Genomic DNA, 10,830 nt, shown 5'->3' on the forward strand with positions numbered 1-10,830 from the left:
ACGGTTGACCTTTCTGTAGTCTACACACATTCTCATTGTGTTGTCCTTCTTTTTCACTAGAACCAGTGGAGCCGCCCAGGGGCTACAGCTGTCCCTGATTACCCCAGCCTCCTTCATGTCTCGCAACATCCACTTTACATGCTGATAGTGTGCAGGGGGTACAGGTCGGTATCTTTCCTTTATGGGTGGATGGTCTCCTGTGGGGATGTGATGCTCTACCCCCTATACTCGCCCGAAGTCTAGCGGGTGTTTACTAAAGACACTTTCGTACTCCTGAACCACCCGGTAGACTCCCTGTTTTTGGTGTGAGGGAGTGGAGTCAGTACCCAAATGCAGCTGCTGACACCAGCCCTCCATTTGTTTCTTAGAGCCGTTACCTTCCTCTGGTTGAGATGGAGGCAAGGGTTCTACGGCCTTTACAGAATTTGGGTTTATGGTGAACAATTTGGCTAGCGTGGCATACCGGGGCAAGTATACTTCTCTTTCCCCAATGTTTAGGATGCAGACCGGTACCCTCCTATGGCGGACATCAACCACCCCCCGTGCCGTCAAAATGGTGGGCCTACTGTCTGAGTAAACGGGTTCTACCATAGCTTGGTAGTCTCTACCCCTCAGACCAATAGCTGCCTGACACCAGATCATCATCTCACTCTTTGGGGGCATGGCGATAGGGAACGGGTCACTCATCCTAACGCCACCAATCTCACCACCCGACAGTTCTACCTGTTGCCCTTTCATCAGTGCCCGGATCTCCTTTTGTAGGACCCGCTGCTGGCCGGAGCTGGCGTTCATGGCAACCTGCTGTAAAATGGCAATTACTTTTGAAAGGCAATTCTCAATAACGTTAGTACCCAAGGTTATTTTAGGGTGACTTTCACGACGATCAATGTCCACAATAATCAGTCCTTGTGCCGCCAGTTCGACCTTACCGATTTTAATGGTCACCTCTTTGAATCCCACCTGCGGCACGGGCTGACCATTGCTGGCGATGATACTCAGGTTGTCATCTGGGTAGCGGGTTATGTCCGAGTCATTCCAGTACCGCTTAAAGAGCACATAAGGGATGGTAGTTACCTGTGACCCGGTGTCTAGTAGGGCACTCATAGGAATGCCATCCAGTACCACAGGCAAGACTGGACGTCCCCCTACATATTTATCACGCCAGTTCGATGGGCCTGATGATCTTATGCCTGGGGATTGGCCCTCTGCCCCAGGTTGTGCCCGTTTAAATGACAGTACCTTGCCATATGTCCGGGTTGATTGCAGCAGCGGCAGATGGGTTGTCCGTCCTCATTGTATCTGTCGCTGGGTCTTCCTCTGGACGATGGGATCCTCCTCTGTCGGCGCCACGGGACGTCCTCCGGACCTGTGGCCAGCTTGATCCTTCCTGGAGAGGATACCTATAACGACTGCACAGTCCTGGTTAATGCGGCAACACTTTTGGTCAGTTCTTGTACCTGATGGTGCAGGTCTGCAGCCGGGTCTTTATTTAAAGCCTGCGCACCGGCTCCCACAGGCTCTGCAGGCAAGGGCGCCGCCTCCTGGTGATAGGTAATAGCAGGGCACCGGTGGGTTACAGCGCTACCCGGTGCCGGTTCTCGGAGCACCCGGATGGCCCTGTCTTTGAACTTTGCAAAGTCTAACCCAGGGTTCTGCAAGGCCATTCCACGTAACTGGGTTCGGTGGGCGTTGGACAGCAGACCCTCAATGAATTGCTCAGTCAACAGTTCATCTGCATTCCGCACACTGTCAGGGTCTGCCTGTTTAATGGCTCCCAGGGCCTCCTGCAAATTCAAAGCATAGTCTCTTATACTGTCTTGGGCCCGCTGCTTGCACCCATAAAATCTCATTTTGATCTCTGCTGAGGTGCGGGTATCAAAAGTGTCCTTCAGATGGGCTAAGGTCTCCTTCACAGTCTCCTTGTCCCTGACTGACCAGGACTTTACTTCATGTTGGGCTGCGCCGGTTAGCTGGCCTACCAATATGCTCACTTTTTGCCTCTTCGTCAGGGGGTACACTTTAAATAGGCTGTACAGTCTCTCTTTAAAGTCGCTCAGGGTTTGCGACTCCCCTGAGTATTGGGGCAGCCAGGCCGCTCCAGGGATGTAAGGCATTGTAAATGACATTACTGCGACAGCGGCTGCACTGGCGGTGGGAGCTCCCTCCATTCCTGGTATCTTCCGCCCCCCTAGTTAACCGTGGCCTACCTTTTGTTGCTCTTCCTCCGTAGGCCACGGCTCCGCTGATGCTGCTCCGGGCGAGGACCTTGCGTCGCGTCCTGGTGACGTCAGCGTCACTCTCTCTCCTTCCAGGACTTTGCGCAGCGTCGGTGCGTAGGGCGGGGCTTCAGGTCTCGCGCGGTTTGGACATCCACGTCCCTCTTCTTCCCGCGCGGCGTCCTGAAGATGGCGTCTGATGGCGGGAAAACGGCTGAAGACGGCGGGAGACGGCTCCGGATGGTGGGAAACTTCACTCAGGTAAGTGCAAAGTCTTTTTCAGTTACGCAATACCCGTTTGTGGCGGGTTAGTCACAATCCTGTCGACTACGCCAAAAAGTTGACGCGCCCCCTGGGCCGTGTATGCACGTGTGTGGGTTACCCAGAGCCGGGTCTCTGGGGGTTGTAGTCTCCGTGGCGGTGACCCAGTCCCGTGGCTCGGGGTGGTCAGACTAGTGGTCGTCTTTTATAGGGTTTTTATGATTTAATGTCCGACTACGCCACCCGTGGATTGCGGTCAGGGTGTACCGCCGCTGCGAGGCAGACCGCTGAGGCTGGTGTGGTGTGCGCAGCAAAGGATGGGATAACTCCCCACGGGAGGAGTATAGCCTCAGGGCAGTGAGTGTGGATGATGGGAGTGATGGTGCACGGGTGAAGCAGGAACGACTCAGAGTCTTTGCAGTGCAGTTTAGGGTCTTTACTGATGATGATAAGGCAGACCCTCCCGGGAGTACTGGCTAGCATAAGGGGCCTGGTCAGTCTGTGAACAAACAGGAGTTCCCCTGGCCAGGTGGAGTTGTAGGCCTCCCCGTCTATCTGCACTCTTCCTGGCTACCTTGCTGTAAGCGAGTGGAAGTAGCCCACGTCCTTGAGTATACCGTGTGGTGCTCACCCGTATGGCTGGTGACTTGGACCCTCTGGTAGCTTCCGCTCCTCGATGGCGATACCGGTCCCTTGTGTGTGACTGAGCCTCCGGGCTTCCTATGGCAAGAGGACCTGAAATCCCCTGCCGGCTGGTTTCTGCTGCTGGATATATAAGTCCTCACAGCCTCGGACTCCTGTGTCCGGTCGTAGTGTCTTCAGCCAGGACGAGCAATATCTGCTTCCAGTCCCTGGCACTCAGCTCCTGCTCCTACAGAGCTCCTAGCTGTTGCTTTCCCTGTGTCTGGAACTTCACTCCAGGCTCTAACTCAACTAACCCCGCCCCAGATCCAGTTTATATAGGGCAGATTCCTCCCCTATCTGGTCTGGGACATGAAGTGTTGCATGTTCAAGGGCTCCTGACCAGTGAACCTCCCACTTGCTCTCAGACGTGATATTTCTATCACTGTGGCAACCAGACCCCTGGTGTGCCACAATATTATCACTCAATATAATGTCCATGTCTGCAATGTAGCACACCATGAAAGCACACTGTCCATTGCTAGTTATGGGGAAAGTGAACACTAGCAATTTTCTATACAGAATAATGGTCTGTGTGGCGCCCCTAAGGGTTCGGTCGCCACAGAGGTACTGCACCTCACCCAGAGGTGTGGTATCTCGTTCTCAGGTAAGGAAGGAGTACAGCCCGGGACCCTAACACCTGCATCCAACAATACACTACTCCAGACCAGCTGGAGGGGCAAGATGCGTCGCGCTTCCTGCTGAGCCCTGTCCCTGGTTGGAGTGGGGGGAGCCAAAGTAGGGGGAACCATGTAGTGGGTGTGGGTGGAGGAAGTAAATCAGGGGAGCATTGAAAGGAGTGATATAAAAAGATGGTGGAACATTCTAGAGGGAGTTCAGCCAGTCAGTCAGAGGAGGACAGTGAGAGGAGCAGGAGCTCTGTAGGAGCTCTGCTCAGGAGGAGGGCCTAGAGAGAGGCCCAGGACAGACTGAGGAGGAGAGGAGCAGGAGAAAGGCTCCAGGAATGAGGAAGGGACCCCAGGGGTACGGGTAGTGCTGGAGGCCGCTCGTACGCCCGAATCTGCCAGGAGGTGGAGGGGACTGGTCCTTTATCTAGCAGAGTTCTTTAAGCCTCAACTAGGAAACTGGAGGCTGTAGTATTTCAGGTACTGCAGCCACAATCCACATCAATCTCACCAAGAAGGTAACCATAGTGGACCCAGGGGACAGAGAAGACATCGCCCGGCATGGTCCGCAGTCACTGGATTGGGACACTAGGTGTGAGGTGCAGGGAGACGGCCAGAAGGAACACACAGAAGGGGGTTCCTCTATGTACTCCGGAGGTACCTGAGGGTTGGCTGAACCCCTCCCTGAGTAAGCACAGGACGATGTGGGAAGTTTCCCTGGCCCTGGTAACTGGGAGTCTGAAAATCGCAAGTAAAATCCTGAAGACTGCGCCCCACCATCTGTCAGTTATTGCTGCTGCGCCATCAATCCCTGCACTGCACTGCACTCCGAGTGCTACTTCATAACAGCAACATCTACACTGCCCTGGAGCTAAGCTGTGGAGAGCTAAACCAACTTTGCTGCATTTACACCAGCTCCAGAGGACCTGCTCCGCAGCGGCGGCTCCCTTTAGCCGCATACCACAGGTGGCGTCACAAACTGTATATAAGAACTATAAATCCCCTGTAAATATTCAACTTTGGATTGACCGCCCTGGGTCATGGACCGGTTCACCGCCACTGTGACATCTCCCCTAGCAACGACCGGCCTGGCACCGAGTACCCCACGGCCCAGGGGTCTCGTCATCTGCGTTGCCTCATCTGAACTGGGGAAGTAAAAGAAAACCAGGCACACAGCTCGCAATTATAACCTTGTCTGCTGTATGTATACGTCTGTATATTGACCACATAGTGTATTTGTGCACCTGTACATTCATTTAATACTAAATGTTTGCAGGCCCTATTTTTTGTTTTTTAGTATGTATTGGGGGGTGGCCCCTTCCACATCTCATCACCCTTATCTACACATCCGTCCCAGACAAGGGTTTAATTGTGAGCTACGCCTGATTTTCTTTCAGTCCCCCATCACATAAGGCCTGGTTGTCACATGGAGCGGTGATTAGTGGTTAGGCAACATCAGTATTTAGGTCACCTTGACGTGATTGATGGCTTTAGCACTTTTCGATCAAAAAACACTAAGTACCTTACGTTATTAATGTTTACAGCAATACCGGTGTTAATGTATTTATTAATCGCAGTGTGCTGACGCATCTTGTATGTACTTGTTAGTATATTAACTAAAACTACTTAAACTTGAATCCTGCTATTGATTCCACTCACCGCAAAAATCAACAGTAAACACAGTCTCTGAACTGTAAGAGTTAAATCTTCAGGAACTCTCTATACTTGTGTATGGAAAGTTTTTCACTTTCGGTTCCTGCTCTTTCCCACTACGATGGCGTCTGCTGAGCTGAGGGACGAGCTGAACTGCTCCATCTGCCTGAGCCTCTATACAGATCCCGTATCCCTGAGATGTGGACACAACTTCTGCCGCTCGTGTATTGTGAGTGTGCTGGATGCCCAGGAGGCGGCTGGAGGGTATTCCTGTCCTGACTGCAGAGCAGAATATCCGGAGCGTCCGGCCCTGGAGAAGAACCGGAAGCTGAGGAACATAGTGGAGTTTTTCTCATCTACTCAGCCTGATATGGAGGAGACCAGAATCTTCTGCACTTACTGTACAAAGTCTCCTGTATCGGCTGTGAAATCCTGTCTGCAGTGTGAGGCGTCTTTTTGTGAAGAGCATCTAAGTAGACACAGTAAGTCATCAGAACATACATTAGTTGACCCCACTGTTACCCTGGAGAAAAGAAAATGCTCCACACACAAGGAGATGCTGAAATACTACTGTCCTATAGACGCCGCCTGTATCTGTGTGTCCTGCTGGGTGGCCGGAGGCCACAAGGGATATGACGTGGAGCTACTGGACGTGGCCTCTGAGAAGAAGAAGGAGAAGCTGAGAGAATATCTGGATGGACTATATCCACAAAAAGAAAAAATTTATACAAGAGTCCATAATCTGCAGGATCGTAAGAGGAAGATCCAGGAGAAAGCCTCCGATAAGAGGAAGAACATCAGTAAGAGATTTATGGACACTAGGAAGCAACTGGAAATGGCAGAAAAGAAAGCGCTGAGCGAGGTCTCCAGGCAGGAGGAGAAGATTGTGTCCCAGATATCTCATCTGATCAAGAAGCTGGAAATACAGGAGGACGAGCTGTCCAGGAAGATGCGTCACGTGGAGGAGATGTGTCGTGTCACCGACCCAATAAGACTCTTACAAGAAAGTGACATTACAGTATGTAGTCATGGAGGTGATGAGGACACAGGAGGAGATGGTGGAGAGGTCAGTTCTGAGGAGGATCTGGATGAGGTTCTGATCTCACTGACCTTACACCGATCTATGAGGGATATTGTCACCAATGTAACATCAGAGCTCGGGGTCCATGTCCCAGACATATTGCTGGATGTGGACACTGCTCATAGTAGGGTGAAGATATCAGAAAATCTGAAAACAGCAACAAGATCAGAAGAAAAACAGGAGAGACCAAAATCACCAGGAAGATTTGTGACTTACTCCCAGGTGTTAAGCGGATGTGGCCTCTCCTCAGGACGACATTACTGGGAGGTAGAGTGGAACCAGATAGGAAGATGTATCATCGGATTGTCCTATCCCAGTATCGAAAAGAAAGGACGACAGTCTTGTATTGTATATAATGATAAATCTTGGTGTTTGTGTATGAATGATGGAGAATATAATGTATGTCACAACTCCGGTAATTTAACCCTCAGTGTAAAGCCAACATGTCCAACACTTGGGGTCTTCTTAGACTATGAGGCCGGGCGTCTGTCCTTCTATGAGCTGTGTGACCCCATCAGACACTTACACACCTTCACCGCCTCCTTCACTGAACCCCTACATGTTGTCTTCTATGTGAATGATGGAGCCTCTGTTACAATAAGAAGCTGAGGCCGATGTCGTCCACGTCACATTATAATTACATTATTTCTTGTCACATGGACACATCTGTATATAGTGAGTTATCAGGAGGACCATCTAATAATACAATGTATATGGCTGTTTTTAGAGGTTTTTTTTCTGCTGTTTATTTTCTCTTCCTTGTAGATTTGTCGCAGAATGCATTGAGTTGAATGGAAATATAAATGGGTGAATTGTCCTTTGACTGATAATTGCTAATCATTAGTGTTGAGCGAGTATGTTCTGTTAACCCTTTCGCCGAGTATGCTCAAGCCGAGCTCCAAGCATTTACAGCTGCTCGGTGATAAGGTTGAATCGCTCCCGTGTGAATGATTTGTGACTGTTTGACAGTTTCATTACATGTGAGGAATGTCTATTTCTTCTTACACATTCCTCACATGTAATAAAGCTGTCAAACAGTTGCAAATCATTCACACGGGAGCGATTCAACCATATCACCGAGCAGCTGTAACTACTCGGAGCTCGGCCCGAGCATACTCGGACAGAATATACTCGCTCAACACTACTAATCATTAAACAATTAGTTCTGTCTGATAAAGTGCTGGTATATAGCTGGGATATGTTTTCACTAGAGATGAGCAGATCGATCTACAGAGGATCAACTTTGATTCGAATTTCCTGATATTCACAGGCCCCCGCACTGTTGAACATCTTGCATTTCAATTAGTGAGGATCAGCAAAGATAAAAAATACGTGGTGTCATTTCACACATTGCTGAAGAGTCACGGAGCGGGCTAATGACATCATGCGTGGCCACTTGGACTTCCCCATAATGTCCTGCAACTTTCACCTCACCTGGTCTAGCACAGCCAATCAGGGAGGGCTATCACAGCCTGTTGAAAAGATGAGGGACAGCCAAGTAGCCCCTTTTTAGAATTTTACAGCTCATTCCACGTAGGGACAGAAAACGGCCTAAATTGGATTGTGATGTACTACTGCACTAGTGCTGAAAATGGAAATGGTAGTCTATGAATAATAATGTAAAGATTCAAGTGTGAGGTGCTGGACCTGCAGAGTCAGTGTAGCTGTGAATTTATTGATCTGTGATAACTGCAGTAACAGCACCTTAATAACAGCATTTTTTTTATCTTCATACACTGCAATTGCAAACCAGGAGTGCAGTTTAATATGTTGTCTCCTTGTGCTAGTAAAGAAACATCCTGAAACTTAGGCTTGTGTGCTTGTGCTTGTTTCTATTATACCTTTTCTCTGATTGTTCCTCACCTGGTTTTAGCTCCCACTCCTGAGAAAAATACTGACCAAATACTGACCAAATACTGATAGTGGGGCCGTGGCCTTTGTCACGTGCCGACAAGCTGCTCTTCCTAATTCTCTCTGAGAGAAGCAGGAAGAAAAGCTCGTTGTCACGTGACCGTAAGCATGAAAATCGCATATGAGTGAAGTGGCCGTGTGATGATTGATGGAACCTGCAAGCAAAGCTGAATCCGGACAGTGAGGATATTACACACTGTCAGGATTGGCTACAGGGCTTCATTTTATAATTAATGGGCTTGTCCAGGTTTGAGATGAAAGTCTGCAGTCACTGTGTGTGTGACTGCAGGTTTCTGAATTCTCACAGCGCATGCACTGCACACATTTAGGATTCTCCCTTGCCGTGGCAACTGTGGACGGTCATGTCACCACAAGTATGCGATTTGTATACTTCTGGCCACATTCCGACTGGACGTGTCCGGCCTCCCTCAATTCATTTTCATTGAGTGAGGCTACGCATGCCTAGTCAGCACCTTGACCACATGACCTGATCACATGACCTGATCACATGACTTGATCACATGACCTGATCATGCTGCTGACGTCGCTCTGTGCCTACGGTCAGAGCTTCAATTGTACTTGCGTCTAAAATCACTGGGAGTCAGCACTCCGCAGCTTCTCTGAGCGGCTGTCAGCTTTCCGCCCATTCAGAGATCGGCTGAATCCTGGTCTGGGGGGCGGGGCGGCAGAATGCAGCCGCCGGGGATGGGGGGACACCTTGGACCGCCGCATTAGGCGGCCCGACTGCGCCCCCCTGCCGGCTGCGCCTGGGGCCTATGTCCCGCCTGCCGCCCCCTAGATACGCCCCTGCTTGTGTGTCACAGGCAGGGAGGCCATATTTTTTTTCTTTAAATATAAATCACAAATTTACAGTATTCCGTTCTTTTTATGTAAAGTACTATGGGTGCGATTTTTTTTTAATCTTTCATATAATGGACACTTTATTTTTTTGAATACCTATTGTAATACTCCAAGTTATCAACCGTACAACCCACAACCGTACTGCTTTCCATTGCCGTATTTTTATTTCCAGATGTGAACCTTTGTTCACCTACTTTGCAATATTTTGGCATTTTAGTTAACGTTACATCTTGTAAAAAAATCATAAAACGTTTAGCTTTTACAACTGTTTTAATAGTCGGATTTAACAACTGTGTACGCCAGAACGATTCTGCTGGCTGCTGCCGCAAATTACTTTCTTAGTTGGTTTACTTAGTTTTGTATGTGGTATTTTTGAGGGTGAGGGATAAATTTAATAAAAACATTAAAACAAAAAAAAGGTTAAGGTTATACACCAGTTGCCTCAATTTACTTACATCGTGCATGTACCAAACCAGCAATGTAGAATTCTAGGTGAGGTTTTTGGTCAGAGGGAATAATATTATATATATATATATATATATATATATATATATATATAAAAAAAATAAAAATAGATATTTGAAAACATTATATACACCTTTTACTTGTTGCATACCTGTTTGAATATGGTAATCGTACAGACAAGAACTATACTATGGGCTGTTGCTGTATTTTTAGGCGGCGTTCTTACCAATTTGTTGTTCCATTTTGGCCAAGGGGAATTAATCTGCTTTACAAAACTTTTAAGTACTTTAAGTAATTATTGGGGTAAGTTGAGACATTTACAGATCTGTTTTTGCACCTGTTTAGATTGTCAAATTGGACACACCGTAGAAAAATCTAAATGTAGAAAAAGTGATAAATAACGTGGCAGCTCCTGGATTTAATTCGCTTGGATCCTAAGCCGCTGACCACCGGAAGGATCACAGGAAGAGAAAAAGGAAGAAAATGGATCCACGCAATCCAAATTGTTAAAAAATTCTTGTCTTTATTCCATCATGTTTAAAAAAGTAGGGCTATCCATACATTAAGAAACAGAGTAGGTCCATTCCGACGCGTTTCTGGCCGAAGCCCTTAGTCGTAGAATGCGTTACTACATGTTACAACGCCATTATATATACCCACAAAGGTACCACCCAAATGAAGATCACAGCAAAATGAGTGTATAAGTAACAACAGGTGATTCAGAAAAAGGAGCTCTAGTAAAAGCGCATTCGCTCTCATGCATCCCAATAATATAGAATTTACGAAAAAATACATTGAATAAATGAGGATTGAATAAACTTCTATCATATAATGTTATAGCATCATTGCACAGAAACATATGTATATATTATGACTGTTGTTGAAAAACAGTATATAGCGAAGAAAAATCTTTTATATCTGCAAAACAAAGAATTAATTAAAGTAAAAAAATAATAAATGCAGAGAATAAATTCAAAAAGGATAAAAAAGGCACGCATAATTGTCTGATTAAATACCGTAAGTAAATTGCTTGTTAGGACATAAGAATATGTTAGGTAAAGGTGTTACATATAAA

The 10,830-nt window shown here is 47.6% G+C and overlaps 1 protein-coding gene across 1 annotated transcript; it reads left to right on the forward strand.

Annotated features, from left to right (window-relative positions):
* Positions 1–5,519: 5,519 nt before the first annotated feature.
* On the forward strand, positions 5,520–7,255 carry LOC141161237 (E3 ubiquitin/ISG15 ligase TRIM25-like). Its single transcript, XM_073646016.1, has one exon. The coding sequence runs from the start codon at positions 5,559–5,561 to the stop codon at positions 7,125–7,127; it is 1,569 nt and encodes a 522-aa protein (XP_073502117.1). The 5' UTR covers positions 5,520–5,558; the 3' UTR covers positions 7,128–7,255.
* The last annotated feature ends 3,575 nt before the right edge of the window (positions 7,256–10,830 follow it).

This window comes from Phyllobates terribilis, unplaced genomic scaffold (assembly GCF_046119375.1).
Source record: "Phyllobates terribilis strain yellow unplaced genomic scaffold, ASM4611937v1 Scaffold_9__5_contigs__length_417890890, whole genome shotgun sequence".
NCBI classification, from domain to species: Eukaryota; Metazoa; Chordata; class Amphibia; order Anura; family Dendrobatidae; genus Phyllobates; species Phyllobates terribilis.